At 45.1% G+C, this 20,289-nt stretch overlaps 1 protein-coding gene across 1 annotated transcript in view; it reads left to right on the top strand.

The window, feature by feature from the left end:
- Nucleotides 1–19,106: 19,106 nt before the first annotated feature.
- Nucleotides 19,107–20,289, top strand: part of CACUL1 (CDK2-associated, cullin domain 1) — a 68,011-nt gene continuing 66,828 nt past the window's right edge. The window contains exon 1 of the mRNA XM_011927795.1: nucleotides 19,107–19,955. Coding sequence (XP_011783185.1) covers nucleotides 19,589–19,955 — 367 coding nt within the window. The 5' untranslated portion in view covers nucleotides 19,107–19,588. The remainder of the gene's footprint in view (nucleotides 19,956–20,289) is intronic.

The raw sequence follows: 20,289 nt of genomic DNA on the forward strand, positions 1-20,289 counted from the left end.
TGTACACAAGTGTGTGTAACATTATTCACAACAGCTCATAGGTGAAAAGAGCTCAAGTGTCCATCAGTGATGAATGGATAGACAAATTGTGGTCTACCCATGCAATGGAATATTATTTAGCCATAAATAGGAATGAAGTGCTGATATATGCTACAACGTGGATAAACCTGGAAAATACATCAAATGAAAGAAATCAGGCACAAAAGACCACATATTGAATGATTCCTTTTATAAGAAATATCCAGAATAGGTCAATCCATACAGATAGCAGTTTGGTGGTTGTTACGGGCTAGGAGGAAGGAGGAATAGGGAGTAATTACTTAGTAGGTACAGGCTTTTCAAATCTTGGAGTGATGAAAGTGTTTTGGAAGTTGATATAGGGAGTGGCTGCAGAACACTGTGAATATACTAAATGGCACTGGATGGCTCACTTTAAAATGGCTAATTTCATGTTATGTGACTTTCATCAGAATTTTTTTATTTTTATTTTTATTTTTATATGTTTTGAGATGGAGTCTCACTCTGTGCCGGGCAGTGGCACAATCTCAGCTCACTGCAACCTCTGCCTCCCAGGTTCAAGCGATTCTCCTGCCTCAGCCTCCCAACTGGCCGGGATTACAGGCACCTGCCACCACGCTTGGCTAATTTTTTGTATTTTTTTTCTTTTTCTTTTGAGACAGAGTTTCAATCTTGTTGCCCAGGCTGGAGTGCAACGGTGCAATCTCAGCTCACCACAACCTCCCCGTCCCAGGTTCAGGCGATTCTCCTGCCTCAGCCTCCTGAATAGCTGGTAATACAGGCATGCACCACCATGCTTGGCTAATTTTGCATTTTTAGTAGAGACAGGGTTTCTCCATGTTGGTCAGGCTGATCTCACACTCCTGACCTCAGGTGATCTGCCCTCCTTGGCCTCCCAAAGTGCTGGGATTACAGGCGTGAGTCACCATGCCCAGCAATTTTTTGTGTTTTTAGTAGAGACGGGGTTTTGCCATGTTGACCAGGCTGGTCTCGAATTCCTGACCTCAGATGATCCACCTGCCTTGGCATCCCAAAGTGCTGGGATTACAGGCATGAGCCACTGCACCCGGCCCATCTGAATTTCTAAAAAGGTAGCAAGGGGGCTGGAAAATGTTGTCCCTGGCTGGACAGCTGCTGCTTCCTAATGATAACCCCACAATCCAGAAGGGGGTCACTTATCTTTGGTGACCAGCTAAATATCTGTGTGCACATATCTGCCTTACACTGTCCCCAGAATTCACACCTTCTCCCCAAAGGAAATATCTCAAAGACCTCTTAGGTCATATCCAACTCAAAGCTGAGGATGTGCAGTCCTCTGTTGAGTTTGGATGCAGCTTCTCTTGCTTTGGTGACACAAACTAAAAGCACAAGTTATCCAAATGATTCCCCACCGCCCCCACCTCCACACCCAGCATACAGAGGCAGAGTAGAAACAGCATGATGGCCCAGTGCAGTGATTCATGCCTGTAATCCCTGAGCTTTGGGAGGCAGAGGCAGGTGGATCACCTGAGGTCAGGAGTTTGAGACCAGCCTGGCCAACATGATGAAACCCTGTCTCTACTAAAAATTCCAAAAATTAGCTGGGCGTGGTGGTAGGCACCTGTAATCCCAGCTACTCGGGAGGCTGAGGCAGAAGAATTGCTTGAACCTGGGAGGCAGAGGTTGCAGTGAGCTGAGATCACGCTACTGCACACTAGCCTGGTGACAGAATGAAACTCTGCCAAAAAAAAAAAAAAAAAGAGAGAGAGATTCAGAAGGACTAAGTGACTTACCTAAAGTCACAGAGCCAGTTTGAGCAGAGGCAGAACTGGAACCCACGTCTCTGTATTTACAGCCCAGGGAGTTCTTTCACTCTTGGCTGTAGCAGGGAGTGTACGAGACACAGCTTTTTCTTTTGGTGCTTTTAATTAGCACATATGAAATACACTGCCAATCTAATTTAATTATAATTAGGTAACCAGAAGGCTGATTATGTTGTAAATTTAGATTAAAGAGCTGTTGTTTTCAATTAGGCTTGATTGTAAAGTGCTTTGACACTTCTCCCAGCCTCAAGGAAAGTTCATAATTTCCCACTTACTCTGATTTTGCCCAGGTCTGGGGTGGTAATAACTGGACTCAAGTTCCCAGGGCATCCCTAGTCTGGTACAGATTTAGACCTGGTACACATCTTGGTGGCAAGGGCCCCCAGATGCTGCTGGGCTGTTTGGTCAGGTGTTCTCAGCTGCCTGTTATGGAGGATCCAACTGAAAATGGCTCAGTCCTCGAGAGGACTTAACATCTAACGTAAGAAGCATGGAGATAAGGGAGTTCCAGGGTTGGTTAATCTGCTTTCAAAATGTCCTTAAGGACCTAGACTCATTCCATCTTCCTGCTCTACCAACTTCGGCATGTTGGCTTCTATCCTCAGGCTAGTCCCTCACTGGTGGTATGATGGTTCTTGCAGCCCTAAACTTTCCCATCCCCCCAGGAAGAGAACATTCCTTCTTGTATCCCTTCAGCTTCTGGTAGACTTCTCATGACTCTTTGGCCACGATTGCAGCACAGACTTGTTCTTAAGTCAATCACTCTGCCTAAGGAATCACCATGATTGGCTTGAGCAAATCAAGATTCATCTTGTAGAGTCTTTCCTGGCGATCATGGTTGCCTGATGCCTGCTAGCACATCTGTAGAGGCCATAGGGACAGGGAGTGGCTGTTGCTAGGCTGCCAACTGTCTATACCTGGAACTAGTGTGGCCACAACCTCAGCAGGTCTGGGTGAGCCCAGCCCAAATCTGCAATAAAATCAGAGAAATCCAGCTGCAAATAATTGCTGCTTGACTCTGCATCAGATATCTGCCATCTCTGTGTTTCGTAGGGCTGTTGGCAGAAAAGTCAAACTCTGTAAAATACTTGAAGAGATTTATTCTGAGCCAGGTGTAAGGACCATGACTCATAACACAGTCTTACAGGTCCTGAGAACATGTGTCCAAAGTAGTTGGGTTATAGCTTGGTTTTATACCTGTTAGGGAGACATAAGACATCATCAATCAATATATCTAAGGTATACATTGGTTCTGCCTGGAAAGGTGGGACAACTCAAAGTTGGGGGCTTACATGTCACAGGTGGATTCAGAGATTTTCTGATTGGCTTGAGAGAGCTATGTTATTATCTAAATACTTGGAATCAATAGAAAGTAGTGTCTGTGTTAAGATAAAGGGTTGTGAGACCAAGGGTCTTATTATGTAGATGAAGTCTCATAGGTGGCAGCCCTTAGAGGGAATAAATGACAAGTGTTTTCTATTCAGACCCTTCAAAGGTGCTGGACTCTCAGCCAATCTCTTCAGGATCAGAAGAAGACCTGAAAAGGGAAGGGGATTCTCCATAGAAAGTAAATTTTTCCCACAAGAGAGATATTTGCAGGGCCATATCAGATTATGTCAAATAAATATATTTTGGGGTAAAATAATTTGGTTTCTTTCAGGGCCTGTTTGTTATCTTTCATCTGATGCTATAATAGAGTCAGGTTGGGATTCGGTATCTTATTGCTACCAAGAGTCTGTTCTGTCTTCAGATTGCCCTTTTAATGTTAATGCTGGTCAGTTGTGCCTGATATGCCAAGGGGAGGAGAGTATAATGAGGCATGTTCAACTCCCTCTTCCCATCACGACCTGAACTAGTTTTTCAGGTTTCTTTGAAATCCCCTTGGCTGAGAGGAGGGGTTCATTCAATTTGGTTGTGGGGCTTAGAATTTTATTTTCGGCTTACAGGGCTAAGCTTTAGCATTGCTTTTAGGTAGTGTGGGCAGCATAAGCCATAGATAGGTGGGGAAAAAGAATGGTAAAAAGAGGAGAAAGAGAGGACCTTCTAAAGATGAAGAAGGAGGTTAGCTGATGGGAAGAAAAGTACAAATGGCTAGGGAGTGGCCAAGCCCTCCCATCCACACCTCCATTGTCTCTGGGGAATTTTGAGAGCGGTGCCTCTTGGAAAGAGGATATCAGGAAGAAGGAGACACGCCCTCAGCACCTCAGGGAACCCTCCCAGCAGTTCGCAGAGGTAAGTATTATCTGTCTGACCTAAATGCTATTGTCCTATTGCCCCAGGCTGCCTCCGGAACTGACCATCCTCCTGCTGACCAGCCACCTGCATTTCTCCAGGGCATGTGCGTCCCTCTGGGCCATCTGTGGACACTTCCAGAATGGGGTGTGGGGGACAACTACTTACATTCCAGCTCCTAACCTCTGACCGTGGGACTTTCCTTATGCTCTCTTAGCCTCGGCTTCCTCAGCTGTAAAAACTCTACCTCATAGGGTTCTAGTGAGGATTAAATAAGATAATCCATAGAAAATGCTTAGCACAGTGTCTGGCATGCAGTTGTTAGAAATAAATTTTCGGTGCCACCAAAGAAATAGCACTCGAACATAAATTTAAGTTTCTTAGCAAGACAATTTTTACTTCTATAGAAGGGTGTGACTTGTGGATGGAAAAATGGCGAGAGCATGCCTGAACAAGGGAGGGGAAGGGGTTTTTATTCCTGATGCAGGTAGCCCCTCCTGCTGTGTCCTTCCCCTCTTGGCTAGGGTTGGACCACGGAGTCTAAGCTAATTCTGATTGGCTATTTTAAAGAGAGTAGGGGTACAAATCAGAGTGGAGGGGTGAGTAGCTTCGATGGGAAAGATGATTACGGAACAGGTAACTAAAGGTGACTTAGGTCAGAGCAGGTGACCAGGCCGGGCACGGTGGCTCACGCCTGTAATCCCAGCACTTTGGGAGGCTGAGGCAGGCAGGTCACGAGGTCAGGAGATCGAGACCATCCTGGCTAACACGGTGAAACACTGTCTCTACTAAAAAATACAAAAAATTAGCCAGGCCTAGTGCTGGACCCCTGTAGTCCCAGCTACTCGGGAGACTGAGGCAGGAGAATGGCGTGAACCCGGGAGGCGGAGCTTCCAGTGAGCCAAGATCGCACCACTGCGCTCCAGCCTGGGCGATAGAGTGAGACTCCGTCTCAAAAAGCAAACAAACAAAAAACAAACAGGTGACCAGTATGAGTCAGGACGGAGCAGGTGACCAGAGGAACAGATGTGAACTACTGATTAAAACTGGTGGAAAAGGTTGTTTACTGAAACTAGGAGGAAGTTAAACTTCAAAATGAAGGACAAAGAACAGGGGAGCTGAACATACTGATACATTGGTTCCTCGGAGAGGATCTCAGAACTCATTGTACTTAACAATCTACAGGCTAAAACCTTTGAAGAGGAATTTATTATATCCTACATAGTTAACATGCAGTGAATGTTTGCCATTGTTATTATCATTGTTAGTAGTAGGCTTAATATTACTAATATAGTCATGCACCACATAAAGGATGTTTTGGTCCACAACAGACCACATGCATAACGGGAGTCCCAAAAGATTATAATGGAGCTGAAAAATTCCTGTCACCTACTGATGTCTTAATGATTCTGACCCTGTGTAGGCCCAGCTAATGTGTGTTACTGTCTTAGTTTTTAACAAAAAAGTTTAAAAAGTAAAAAATAATTTTCAAAATAGAAAAAAGCTTTCTTATAGGATATAAAGAAAATATTTTTTTCGTTTTGTTTTGTTTTGTTTTGTTTTGTTTTGAGACAGAGTCTCGCTCTGTCACCCAGGCTGGAGTGCAGTGGCGCCATCTCAGCTCACTGCAAGCTCCGCCTCCTGGGATCACACCATTCTCCTGCCTCAGCCTCCCAAGTAGCTGGGACTACAGGCACCTGCCACCACCCCTGGCTAGTTTTTTGTATTTTTTAGTACACACGGTGTTTCACCATGTTGGTCTCTTAGCCAGGATGTTCTCGATTTCCTGACCTCATGATCCACCCGCCTTGGCCTCTGACAGTGCTGGGATTACAGGCGTGAGCCACTGCGCCCAGCTGAAAGAAAATATTTTTGTATAACTGGACAACGTGTGTTTTAAGCTAAGTGTTATGACAAAAGAGTCAAAAAGTTACAAAATTAAAAAGCTTAGAAAGTAGAAAAGTTAAAATAAGCGAAGGTTAACTTATTGAAGACAGAAATGTTTGAAAATAAATTTAACGTAGTGTAAGTGTACTGTATAAAGTCTACAGTAGTGCACAGCAATGTCCTAGGTCTTCACCGTCGCTCACCACGCACTCACCGACTCACCCAGAGCAACTTCCAGTCTTGTAAGCTCCATTCATGGTAAGTGCCCTATGCAAGTATACCATTTTTATATTTGATACCATATTTTTTTGCTGTACCTTTTCAATGTTTAGATATGTTTAGATTCACAACACATTCCAATTGCCTACAGTACTCAGTACAGTCACATGCTGTACAGGTTTGTAGCCTGGGAGCAACAGGCTGTGCCACACAGCCTAAGTGTGTAGTAGGCTGTGCCATTGAGGTTTGTATAAATATGCTCTATGATGTTCCCACAACAACAAAATTGCCTAACAACCCCTTTCTCTGAATGCATTATCATCAGTAAGCAACGCATGACTGTATTATTAGGCATGGTGCTCTGGGCCACATGGAAAAGCTGTATAATGCTGTGGCCATCCTCACCCTCAGGCTCCTCAGTGTTGATTTTAAGGGGAGTTCTTGTCTAAAGGAAAGGCAGCCCAGGCTGGATGAAAAAGCCACTGGTATGGGCCAGGCACCCAGTAGCTTTACAACAGCTATCGGATGCCTTCCCTGACTTAGAATTATACAACCAAGTCAATGACCTTCCCATTTTCAAACCTTAAGGATGATGCTTCCTCGGAGATATTGTGCCCCAGGAAAGAATTTTCCGTTTTGAATCTCTGATGACTGCACAGGAAGGCCTCTGTTTCCTTAGAAAACATGCTTCTCAAAACGTTGGGACAACTGAACGGTTCTCATAAAGCTAAAAATATGATAAAATCCTCAATGACAACTGTCCTTTCCAATAGTCCTTGACAGTACTTTGTTGCCTTTTGAACTTAATTTTGTTCTTTACTTTGCAATGAAACACATGAATGACTGGCTGAAGTCCCATGAATGGACGGATAGAGATTAGAATGCCTGCTTGCCTCCTCCTAATGGTTTCTATCTGTGTCTAAATCGGATTAACTTTATAGATTTTTTTCTTAATCACTGGTATCAGATCATCCGGTTTTCCATTTTCTACTCATTTTTATAAAGTAATGAGGCAAAGCATGCACTTTTTATAAACATATAATATTGACCAGATACATAGAGGGTTGCTGCCAAAACTGACCTGTAGGCTAACAGGAGGCACCCCCATGCCAAAGCTGATGGTTGGGTTTAGAGTATGAAAGGCAATTTGAGGTATGGTGTATGAAAGAGCTGGTTGTGTGTGAAACAAGTGAAGTAGAGACTCATTTGTATCTGCTGCCTCTTAAATATGACAAGATAGATACCAACTCCTCCTGGATGATTAGTGTGGCCTTCAAAAGACAGGCTGGCCTCTACCCAGGGTTAATCCGTTGAGAGTGTTGGTGCCAAGATCGAAGAACCAGGTGTCTTGTTGCTCACAGTTGCCAACCTCAGATCTGCCCCTGGCACCTGGCAGTGATGGCTGACAGTGGAGATCCAGTCCTGCATTTCGGTGCCAGGAAGGGCCTCCCTTGCAGGCCACAGCTGAACTGTGTTAGGCCCAGGTACCTTCTTCCTCTAAGACTCCATTGGGATTGGACACCCCGGACCACTCAATGTTGTTTCATCACCCAAAGTACAAGCAATGACTTTTAATAAACGTCTGAGTTCCTTTTTTTTTCTTCTGAGATGAACTTTCCCGCTTGTCACCCAGGCTGGAGTGCAATGGCGCGATCTCGGCTCACTTCACTCTGCCTCCCGGGTTCAAGCGATTCTCCTGCCTCAGCTTCCCAAGAATCTGGGATTACAGGCATGTGCCACCACACCCGGCGGCTAATTTTTGTGTTTTTGGTAGAGACAGGGTTTCACCATGTTGGTCAGGCTGGTCTTGAACTCCTGACCTCAGGTAATCCACCTGCCTTGGCCTCCCAAAGTGCTGGAATTACAGGCATGAGCCACTGTGCCTGGCAGCACATTCTTTGATGTATTTTTTGCTTGAAATAGTCCCTCCAGGTTCTTGCCTTAACCTGAGCTATTCTCTGAGCACTGCCTCCCTGTGACCTCTGAAGGGCACACTGTTTTCTCATGTCCTATATTCCTCTGATAGGGAGGTGGTGTTGGTGTCGTCCTTGTTCCCACACTGCTTCCATTTCAGTCCTTCCCTTCCCTCTTGTGAGCTCCGCTGAGGCTCTCACCATTGAAGTTTTCCACCTCACCTCCTCATAGAAACGATTTCCTGCTCATTATCAACACCTCCCCGCCTTTTTTTTTTTCTTTCCATATAGAGTCTCACTTGTCTTCTGGGCTAGAGTGCAGTGGTGCGATCTCAGCTCACTGCAACCTCTGCCCCCAGAATTCAAGCGATTCTCCTGCCTCAGCCTCACGAGTTAGCTGGGATGACAGGCGTGCGCCATCACCCCCAGCTAGTTTTGTATTTTTTGGTAGACACGGGGTTTTGCCATGTTGGCCAGGCTGGTCTTGAACTCCTGACTGAAGGGGTGGCCTGCCCCTCCACACCTGTGAGTGCTTCTCGTTAGGTGGAACGAGAGACTTAAGAAATAAGACACAGAGACAAAGTATAGAGAAAGAAAAGCGGGGCCCAGGGAACCGGCGCTCAGCTTACAGAGGACCCACGCCAGCACCGGCCTCTGAGTTCCCTTAGTATTTATTGAGAATTATCTTTACCATTAAAAGGATAAGGGAGTGGCTGGACAATAGGATTATTGTAGGGAGGAAATCGGCAGTAAGACATATGAAAAAATCCTTGTAACATGAATAAAATTAAAGGAAAATGCTGTGCCTTGAGATGTATATGCGAACATCTCCATAAACCTTTTAGCAGTATTGCTCCAGCAAGCCCCACCTTATTCCTAAAGGCGTTTTCTCCTTACTCAGTAAACAAGGCACACAATGGGTATTACCGGAGATGTTCCATTGCCCAGGGAGGGGCAGGATTTTTTAACTAGCAAGCTGCCTTCAGGTATTTATTTAACAAAGACACATCCTGCACAGCCCAATATCCTTTTAACCTTAAATCACCTTCGCACATGTCTCTTGCAAGGACAAAGTTGGGGGTAGGGTCACAGATTAACAGCATCTCAAATATAGAACTAAATGGAGTCTCTTATGTCTACTTCCTTCTATATAGACACAGTAACAGGCTGATCTCTCTTTCTTTTCCCCACACCTGACCTCAAGTGATCTGCTCACCTTGGCCTCCCAAAGTGCTGGCATTACGGGTGTGAGCCACCGCGCCCAGCCAACCTCCTCTCTCTTGTTCCTGGGTGGACTTAATCTCTATGCCAACTCCTGCCATCATTCATTCTCTTGAGGGAAACGTCAACATCCCTACGGATGGCCCTTCCAGTCCTCTGGCCTCTTACCTCCCTGGCCTCCTCACCAGGCCTAATTCTAACTTTTGCATCACAAGTGCAAATTGACTCATTTAAATGTCTAAATATTTAAATGTTATACATACAGCTAACAAACTGCTAAGTAACACACTTCCTATCTTCCTTCCTTGACAAACATACCTTCAGATGATACCAAAATAAAAAATACATGTAAAGTTATGGTAAAATAACAAGGATGACTGAATGGAACTATTATTGTGTATCTCTGGGTGTTCTTTTGATGGACTGGCAACATGTGGATGAGTAATAAAAAAATCATACATAATTCGTAAATTATATGTATTTTATGAAAGTTAATTTTCTTGCCATCTTTTAAGTAAATTACCAATTATGTTGTTATAATCAAGACTTTTATGTAATTTGTGTTCTATTGAGAGTAATGACAAATTAGGCAACCTTTCTGGGGATATTATGGTTCTTAGGGTGTTTTTCATTAATTTGAAAATGCAGAAACTATGTTCTGCTGAGGTCAGAGCAACTGGAATTATCAATTAAGTTCTTAAAGCCATACTTAGATGGGAAATGAACTATAAATTTAATATATCATGCTCAAACATTTTAATGCGGTTAGGCTGTATATAATCAATTACTGTCACAGAAAATAGTACAAAATATTTTAATTTCATTATATAAATTTCTTTCTTTTCTTTTTTTTTTTGAGATGGAGTCTCACTCTGTCCCCCAGGTTGGAGTGCACTGGCATGATCTTGGCTCACTGCAAGCTCCGCCTCCCAGGTTCACGCCATTCTCCTGCCTCAGCCTCCTGAGTAGCTGGGACTACAGGTGCTGGCCACCACGCCTGGCTAATTTTTTATATTTTTAGTAAAGACAGGGTTTCACCATATTAGCCAGGATGGTCTCGATCTCCTGACCTCGTGATCCACCTGCCTTGGCCTCCCAAAGTACTGGGATTACAGGTGTGAGCCACCGTGCCTGGCCTCATTATGTAAATTTCTATCACTAATATGAGTTTCACTGTCTCCAAGCAACATCAAGATCAATACAGTACTTTTAAGTATTTTCCTTTCAAATTCTTTAATGCTGGGATGTAATAAGAAAATTGACAACAGCAGCATGTTATTCAATTTATTAAAATCTTTTTCCAGATTGTATCATGATCTAAAATGGCCAAAAATATTCTCCAAAGAAATTAAAGGAAATTTTTGGAAAATCGTACATTAATTTTCTTTATGGTCATACAAACATGTTTGTTTCCTTTTAAATTTTCTTTAAAAATTAAAAAAAATTATTCAAGAAGTAAATTCAAGAAGTAAAATAGACAACTCTAGTTTTTTCTTGTAAGTGACAGTTCACACCAACTGTGGTTGTGCAACTGTGGATAGTGCAAATACAAAAGTAATTTCATTTTCCACTAAAGACAATTCACTCATATTTGAACATCATTTATTGTTTCACTGAACTCTTCCAGTGTGTCTCATCTATCTTGTCTAACTTAAATTGCTTTAATGCAGTGAGTAGCTCCAGGACCCTGCATGAGAACACAAAAATGGTCACTTATGCAACTGAGAAATGAGATTTTGCTTTGCAAGAATCTACTGCATCAATGCCAACTGAAAAGGATTTGAAAAGTCAGTTTTCTCTCTCAGTTAAGTGCTTCTGTTGTTCAGATCCTCTCTGCACTCTGAAGCAGTTTCTTTCATTCATATGACACCATCCAGAAACCTTCATGGCCTCCAGATGTGGTTGCTTTCTGATTTGAGGACCAAGAGTGCAGAGAAGCACTTAATGGGAGCTGCGTGGTGTGAGGCATGAGAGTGAATGTGTGGGGTGTGGTTATGCTGCACCAGCTCTGAGCACTGAATACCAATGCTTGTATACCCTTGGTAAATTTACTGTGTGTAGCATACAAAGGGCACATACAGAGCTCTTTAAAATGTGGGGCCCATGGCAGCGGCCCCTTTTGAGGTGAGGTCTCCTCCCACCCAGGGACTTTTGCTTCCACTCCATCTTGGCCAACCACTCCCATGGTCCCACTATACCTGTCTGTGTTTCTGGTTGCAAACAACAGAAACCAATGCCAGTTAACTAAAGTAGAAGAGGAATTTATTGGAAGGACATTGAGTTTGAGGAAACTGGCCTAGAACACAGACAGAAAGCAAGGAAAGCTGGGCAGTTGAGAATACAGCTGAGGTCATGCCAGAGGGGCAGCTTGGTTAACACACTGCCTCTAGTCCCACCCTTACTGTGAAACCTGAACTCTGCAGATGTCATGAATCATTTCCAGTGATTCCTGTGGTTTTGTATTATTCTCTTCAGACTCAGATACCTTGGCAGAGGGATCTGGTTGGCTGAGCACAGCATGTGTGCCCTTGCTCTTGATGGTAGCGTATGGGGAGAGGGAATGTCTGGCACCCTTTGGCTTCCTGCACCACAGTAGGTGGGGACTTGCCTAAGCAAACAAATATGAATGTGTACAAATAGGAGGGAAATCAGGCACTTGACAGAAAACAAAAACAAAAGTCAATGTCTGCTATTCCCACAGTAGGTCTTGTCACCAGCAGCAACTGCAATACCTTTGAAATCATGAATTCAGCCTAACTTTGGGTTATGACCCAACCTGCTAGTTTCTTGCTTAAGGACAGATGTCCCTTACAATAGCTCTTCAACCTCACGGACACCTCTCATCCATGAAAAACTCTACCTTCTCTCTACCCATCTGCTCCATCTATCTTCACTTTCTTATTCAGCTTGGAGTCCATGGCTGATTCATCATTTCCATTGCTCACTGAACTTTCCTTCCGTTGCATGCATCTGATAAATTCCCACTTTGAATAGAATGTGATGCTCTATCCCAGTGTATACCAGAACGAGCCATCCTTGAAACCTTTCCCTGGCCCTCAATGTTGAATCCACCATCAAAAACTGTCCATTCTAATGTCAAAATCTGTAGCCTTCTGGTTCTCTCTATATCCACTGCCATCCTTCTAGTCCAAGCCACCATCATCTCTTGCCTGAAGTATTGCCACAATTCCCCAGTTAGTCTCTGTTTTCACTCTTTCCTTTCCTACAGGCCATTCCCCTCAAGGCAGTTAGATGTCCTTATCAAATGTAGGTCACTTCCTATGCCACTTCTCTACCTCTTTTCCAGTCAAACAGAAACACTAAATCCTCAACAGGCCTTACGAGGACCTGCATGACCCAGCCGTGTCCTTTCTGCCTACGCAATTCCCATCCACTCCCCTTCACGCTACTGCAGTCTCATTGCCTTCCTTTCAGTGCAGAGATGATGTCAAACCTCTTCCTTGTGTTCCCCCTTCTGCCTGGAATGTTCTCTTCCTAACTCGTTGTCTGGCTGTCTTCTACCCATCCTTTCATCTTAGCAGAAATATTCTTTTTCAGAGAGGTTCTCCTTGATCCTCCAAAGTAAAAGAATTCTCTCTGTAATGCCCAGTCATGGCATTCTTTCGTAGCACTTGTCATGCCTTGGCTCATATGGTTGTTTAGTGCTTGATACCCCCATGGAATGGAAACTCCATGAGCAGAAGAAGTGCTTTTTGTCTGTTTACTTTTTTTTTGTTTTTTTTTTTTGAGACAGGTCTCACTCTGTCACCCAGGCTGGAGTGCAGTGGTGTGATCTTGGCTCACTGCAGCCTCCGCCTCTGAGCTCAAGTGATCCTCCCACCTCAGCCTCCTGAGTAGCTGGGACTACAGGAGCACTCCACCATGCCCAGGTAATTTTTGTATTTTTCATAGAGACAGGGTTTCACCATGTTGCCCAAGCTGGTCTTGAACTCCTGGGCTCAAGTGATCCTCCTGCCTCGGGCTCTCAAAGTGTTGGGTTTACAGGCGTAAGCCATGCACCCAGCAATCCATTTACTCTTAGAGCCCCCGCACAGTACCTGAACACAGAAATATTGGTGAATGACTGAGTGAAAGGGATAGGCCTGTAGTGAGGTGTCGACATAATGCCCTGTCCCCTGCCTGCTTCTTTTCCCCCGACCTCCTTCAGCCTCAAGTAATTTCCTTCAGCTCCTAAACTCATCAGGTTTATGAGAGAATCTGCATCATTTTCTGTTTCCCTGCTAGGATGGAATTTAGAATTCAGATGTTAAGACGTAAAAGGAAGGAATAAAATTGAACATGGAAAGAAATACTGAATACACAATACTCCCCCGAGTGGCTACACGTCCTCACTGTAATCTGTAATCTCAGTGTGCAACTGTTGAGGCTTGAGTTATTTACACGGCTCTAATCCTCTTACCTTCTAATCAAGATCATTCCGATAGCTTTGGAGTTAGACTTCCAACTGCATTATGCATTCACAAATTATTTCTTTGTCAATGCTGTATTGGTACAATTCTAATCTCCTAGGGATTAAACACAAGTATTCATTCTTCTTTATCCTAATATAGTTTATCTCCATCAAGGTTGAGTTTTTCAGTTTTCCATGCTAATTCCTTTGTGTAATTAATAGTCAATTTAAAATGAATAGCAATTTAGAGAAATCATCTATATGTCTGTATGTTGTCTACTACAGTCTTTTCTGATTCAATGAGTTCTTGACTGCTTAGAAGAGGCATGTATAATTTTTGGATTTTTCGCATATATTTTTTCTTCTCTTCTTTCCTCTTATTCACTTCTGAGCAATTTCATCTTTCACTAACAATGCCACAAATGCCAGGTTGGAAGGACAGATGAAAATAAATAAAAATTGCAATAATACTTTCTCTTAGGGACAAATGTATCACACAGTACATGCTGTGCTGTCAGAGTTGACTAAAGGACAGAAGTCTTTTCAGCCAGGCACCATGGGCCACACCTGTAATCCCAGCACTTTCAGAGGACAAGGTGAGCCCAGGAGTTTGATACCAGCCTGGGCAACGTGATGAAACTTCATCTCTACAAAAATTAACTGGGCCTGGTGGTGCACACCTGTAGTCTCAGCACTTGAGAGGCTGAGGTGGGAGGACTGCTTGAGCCTGGGGGGTCAAAACTGCAGTGAGCCATGATGATGCAACTGCACTCCAGCCTGGGCAACAGAGCAAGATCTTATCTCAAAAAGAAAAACGTCTTTTGATATAAAATACGATTTCAAGTAGATTTAAGCTAGTCATACACTTATTCATTAAAAAGTATTGAACAGGCCGGGCGCGGTGGCTCAAGCCTGTAATCCCAGCACTTTGGGAGGCCGAGACGGGCGGATCACGAGGTCAGGAGATCGAGACCATCCTGGCTAACAGGGTGAAACCCCGTCTCTACTAAAAAATACACAAAAACTAGCCGGGCGAGGTGGCGGGTGCCTGTAGTCCCAGCTACTCAGGAGGCTGAGGCAGGAGAATGGCATAAACCCGGGAGGCGGAGCTTGCAGTGAGCTGAGATCGCGCCACTGCACTCCAGCCTGGGCGACAGAGCGAGACTCCGTCTCAAAAAAAAAAAAAAAAAGTATTGAACAATTACAAATAAATATTGTGTGGGAAAGTGACAATGTATTTAAAGTCATACAAAGACTAATCCTGAGTAATCAAGTCTCTGTAACACCCCACCCCCATGTTTTAACTATTTTAGACAATTGGCCACATATGCATTTCATAATTAAAGAAACATGGATTATGTCTTTCTTTTTTATTTTTATTTTTTTTTTAAGACGGAGTCTCACTCTGTCTCCCAGGCTGGAGTGCAGTGGCACGATCTCAGCTCACTGCAACCTCTGTCTCCCAGGTTCAACTGATTCTTCTGCCTCAGCCTTCTGAGTAGCTGGGATTACAGGCATGTGCCACCACGTCCAGCTAATTTTTGTATTTTTAGTAGAGACAGGGTTTCACCATGTTGGCCAGGCTGGTCTTGAACTCCTATCTCAGGTGATCCACCTGCCTTGGCCTCCCAAAGTGCTGGGATTACAGATATGAGCCACTGTGCCTGGCCGGCTATGTCTTTCTTGATTCTAATCAATACATACATAATTTTGCATAGATATATTGATTAGGGAGGCATTTATGAAGGGCAGGTAGTGGAGAGGCTGGGGTAAGGTTAGGTAATAGAGTTCTAGGAGATTCCATACTTCAGCCTATAATGGACATTGTAGCCTACCCAGCACTTATTTAAACCTTCCAGATTGACTCCAATATTTGTTCTTCTATCCACTCCTTCCCCACTCAGCCAATGTACTTAGGGAGAATCTGATCCCATGCTGAGTTCCAGGAATGGGCCTTATTTTCCAGGAATGAATCCGTACCCTTTCCAGTAAAGGGCTCTGGAATCCAGGTCTAAGTGCCATGTGATTGGTTTAGGAATGGACCAATGACACACTGTGAGGAAGTTTGCTGAGGGCTTCTGGGAATTTGCTCATAATAGAAAGCTACCAGAATTTACAGGCCCTTTTCATCTTGACTTTCTTGTACATGGACATGAGGCCAGGGGCTGTGGCAGGCATTTTGTAGGCAGCCTAAAGGTGAAGCCTGCACAAGAGAGAACGGAACAAAGAACACCACAGAGAAGCACAGCTCAGTAATCACTGAGCCCTGCCTCACCTCTGCCATTCCTAGACCTTCTCAGTCTCTTAGCCAATGAACAACCTTGATTTTAAAGCAATTTTTTATTTGAGTTTTCACTTCTGGAAGCCAAAACAAACATTTTAACCTATGGAATCCCAATTTATACTTCCTTAACATTTTTGTTTGTTTAAGTTTCAGAATTATTTTCTGATTATAAAAATAATACATACTTATTGTAGAGAACCAAGAAAACATTGAAAGATACAAAGATTAAGACCATCCATAATCTCATTATCCCTAGATAACTATTGAGTTTTGAGTTAGTTTCCTCTTTATGTATCCAAAGTGACACAGAAATTTTACACATATATTTATCCTGCTTTAATGAAATTCACACCCTAGTGGGAAATAGAAACAAACAAACAAAAACCAAACTAATAGATGAATATCTGTGACTATGGAAGGTCATAGTGGCTATTAACCTGTGTTAACTGTTTTTGGGTCAATGTTGCCAATAATGTTGTACCCCATCTCCACAGCCCAGAACAAATCAAAGATTTTATGTTAATAACTATTAAAGTATAATATGCTCTTAAGTATAACAATGTCTTACAATGCCACAAAATCAACCAGTTACCAATATGTTCATTTGGTTTCCTTTCAGTAGGATTTCTTATAGAAAATTGTCCCCCGTCAGTGACTGGTTTCGCTCAACTGTCATTAGGTCTTGTCACAGTAGTTTAATTACAGCAAAAATGAGTGTCTTACATTGATCACTTTGACAGCACACATACAAAAGGTTTAGTATTCACCAGTGTGCTGGGTAAAAACCCTTGGAGCAGGGCCCTCAAGAGGATAGAAGTTATATTGCTATGGTAGCACCAAGCCCATCCGTTCTAAATGTTTTCTAATTTCTATTATGATTTTATGACTCATGAGTTAATTGGAATAGTGGAAATATGGGGCTTACCAGTTATCTTTTGGTTATTGATTTTTAACTTACCTATATAGTGACCGGAAAATGTGGTTACTATGATATAAATCCTTAGATATATAGAGACTTGCTTTATGACACAGTATGTTCAATTTTTGTGAATGTTTAGCATATTCTTGAAAGGACTGTGTATTCTACAGTCATTAAGGCAATATTCTACACATATATATTAGATTAAGCTTGGTAATTGTGTTATTCAATTCTTCCAGTCCCTTGAAGACTTTTTTGGTCCCCTTGATCTATGTATTAGTTTCCTGTAATCAGCTGCTTAACAAATTATCACAACAAGTGGCTTAAAAAAACCGACATCAATTCTCAGTTCTGGAATTTAGAAGTCTGAAATCAAGGTGTTGGCAGGATGACACGCCCTCCAGAGGCTCAAGAGGAGAATTTGTCTCTTCCAGCTTTGGGTGGCTGCCAGCATTCCTTGACTTGTGAATGCCATCACACCAATCTCTGCTTCTGTGGTTACATTACCTCCTCCTCTGCGTCTTCTCCTCTTCTACCTCTCTTTTATAAGGACACTGTCGTTGGATTGATGGCCCACTTGGATAATTCAGGATGATCTTCTCATCTCAAGAACTTTGATTACATCTGCAAATGCCGTTTTTCCAAATAAGGTCATACTTACAAGTTCTAGGGATTAGGATATGGACATACCTTGTGGGAGGCCGTATTCAACTCACTGCAATTAGAGAGGGAGTGAAAAATCACCTACTCTGATGGTAGACTTCTCTCTCTTCTTATACTTGTTCATTTTTGCTTCATATATTTTGTGGCTATATGGTGGCTATGATATAAATCCTTAGATATGTAAAGACTTGCTTTATGACACAGTATGTTAGAGACCCTTTTTTGACTCTAATATGACACAGTATGTTAGAGACCCTTTTTTGACTCTATCTTCCCTGTATATTGGACTTTTTTTTTTTTTAATGTAAACTCTTTATCTCATCGCACGCACCCACCCATCTACCTAGAAAGTGTCTGTTGATGATAAATCATCAGTTGTCTGAAACAGAATTTGCCTTCCTTCTGCCTTTCTTTTGCCACACATGTAATTCTAAGGTTTTATGTTTTCCCCTTCAGCATACCACTTAATTCTCTTTTTTTTTTTTTTTTTGAGGAGGAGTCTCGCTCTGTCACCCGGACTGGAGTGCAGTGGCCGGATCTCAGCTCACTGCAAGCTCCGCCTCCCGGGTTTACGCCATTCTCCTGCCTCAGCCTCCGGAGTAGCTGGGACTACAGGCGCCCGCCACCTCGCCCGGCTAGTTTTTTTGTATTTTTTTAGTAGAGACGGGGTTTCACCGTGTTAGCCAGGATGGTCTCGATCTCCTGACCTCGTGATCCGCCCGTCTCGGCCTCCCAAAGTGCTGGGATTACAGGCTTGAGCCACCGCGCCCGGCTACTTTTTTGGAGACAGTCTCACTCTGTCACCCAGGCTGGAGTGCAGTGGCGCGGTCTCTGCTCACTGCAACCTCTGCCTCCCGGATTCAAGCAATTCTCCTGCCTTAGCCTCCCGAGTAGCTGGGACTACAGGCACATGCCACCATGCCCGGCTAATTTTTGTATTTTTAGTAGAAACGGGGTTTCACCGTGTTAGCCAGGATAGTCTCCATCTCCTGACCTCGTGATCCACCCGCCTCAGCATCCCAAAGTGCTGGGATTACAGGGATGAGCCACCGCGTCCGGCCGTAGCCGGCATTTTTAAAAGTTGGATTGCTGGCCTCAGTGCATACAAGCGTGAAGGAATTTTAAAAACACGCATGAGTAACTCAAACGCATTTCCTTTTTGCGCCATCCTGCTATGTGTGATTCGGTTTTTGGTCTCGGTTTTGTGCGTTTGTGTCGCGACAGCTGGGGACCGACCCAAGGAGCAGTCGGACCACAGGCCGCCCAGGGCGGTCTCATCCGCTTATAACCTGCGACCCCGGGGTCTCTTGTGGCCCCGTATCTCCGTCCCAACAAAAGCCGGGGCTCTCAGACACTCAGAGGTGCGAAGGCACGGTAGATTTGGAGGACTCGAGAAAAACACCTCAGGTAAGTCTGGCCAGTCCACAGCTACTGCCAAGATCGCTCCGCGCGTCCTCAGGAGCCGGCGGGCTCCTCGTAGTCATGGTAACCAGATTGCGACCGCGCGTGCGCAGGAGAAACACCTTTGTCACGTGAGGCCGGGCCGGGGGCGGGGCCGGCGAATGCCCGTCCTGACCCGTCGCACCTCCCTTGTCAGTTCTCTGCCAGCCGAGGCGGGGCGAACCTCTGCCCTGTTGCGTGGGAGTGACTCACAGCTCCCGCCCCTTTTGGCTCCGCTTTCTTGCGGCCAGTTCCTCGCACCACGTGCCCTCCTGGCCGCGCCCCCAGCTGCCCTTTCCAACTGCCTGTTGGAAGCCGCTGTAAAATGTCGTGAGGAGCGCCGCTGCTTTACGGCTGCCTCTCCCAGACTAGAGCCCCGGAGCGCCCACCGCCGTCAGCCGCGTCTCCAAGCTAGTCGGCCCCGTGGGGAGCGAGAGACCCTGCGCACCGCAGCCCTCTTCGCTGCGCCCATTCCTGCCCCCGGCGATGTGAGCTCGGGGAGGCAGCGGTGCCCGCTGGCCCGGGGTTGAGACGGCTGGCAGGTGCCTGTGAGGCGGGCGGGTGCCGGGGGCCAGCAGGATGGAGGAAAGCATGGAAGAGGAGGAGGGGGGCAGCTACGAGGCGATGATGGACGACCAGAACCACAACAACTGGGAGGCTGCGGTGGACGGCTTCCGGCAGCCCCTGCCACCCCCACCGCCCCCCTCTTCGATCCCGGCCTCTGCCCGAGAGCCTCCAGCGGGGCAGCTGCTGGCGGTGCCCGTGGTCTCCGTGGACAGGAAAGGCCCCAAGGAGGGGCTCCCGATGGGGCCGCCGCCACCGCCTGAGGCTAATGGGGTGATCATGATGTTGAAGACCTGCGACGCGGCCGCTGCCGTGGCCAAGGCGGCCCCCGCCCCCACCGCCAGCTCCACCATCAACATCAACACCTCCACCTCCAAGTTCTGTGAGTCCAGCCTTTCCCAGCAGCCTTGGCTTTTCTCCACCTCACTCGGACGCCGAATCCACCCCCTCTTGGAGAAAGCCCCGCTTCCTTTGTTTCAGGCCTCGGTCTTTCCTCTTCTCCCGTCCCCCTTCGCCTCCGTGCCTCCCTCCCCCTCACCGTCCCCTCCCCCTCATTTGGTGTCTGCGGCCAGCGCCTGAGCAGCCCTGGCTTCTTGTATTACCTGGTCTAGAGAGGCAGCCTGGTACACACGGAGCCCCAAATTCTACCAACGCGATCCTTATCACAACTGGCAGTCTCTCAACATTGGGAACCGCTTTTCGCACCCGTCTTCTCT

Source organism: Colobus angolensis, unplaced genomic scaffold, assembly GCF_000951035.1.
Source record: "Colobus angolensis palliatus isolate OR3802 unplaced genomic scaffold, Cang.pa_1.0 Scaffold75, whole genome shotgun sequence".
NCBI lineage: Eukaryota > Metazoa > Chordata > Mammalia > Primates > Cercopithecidae > Colobus > Colobus angolensis.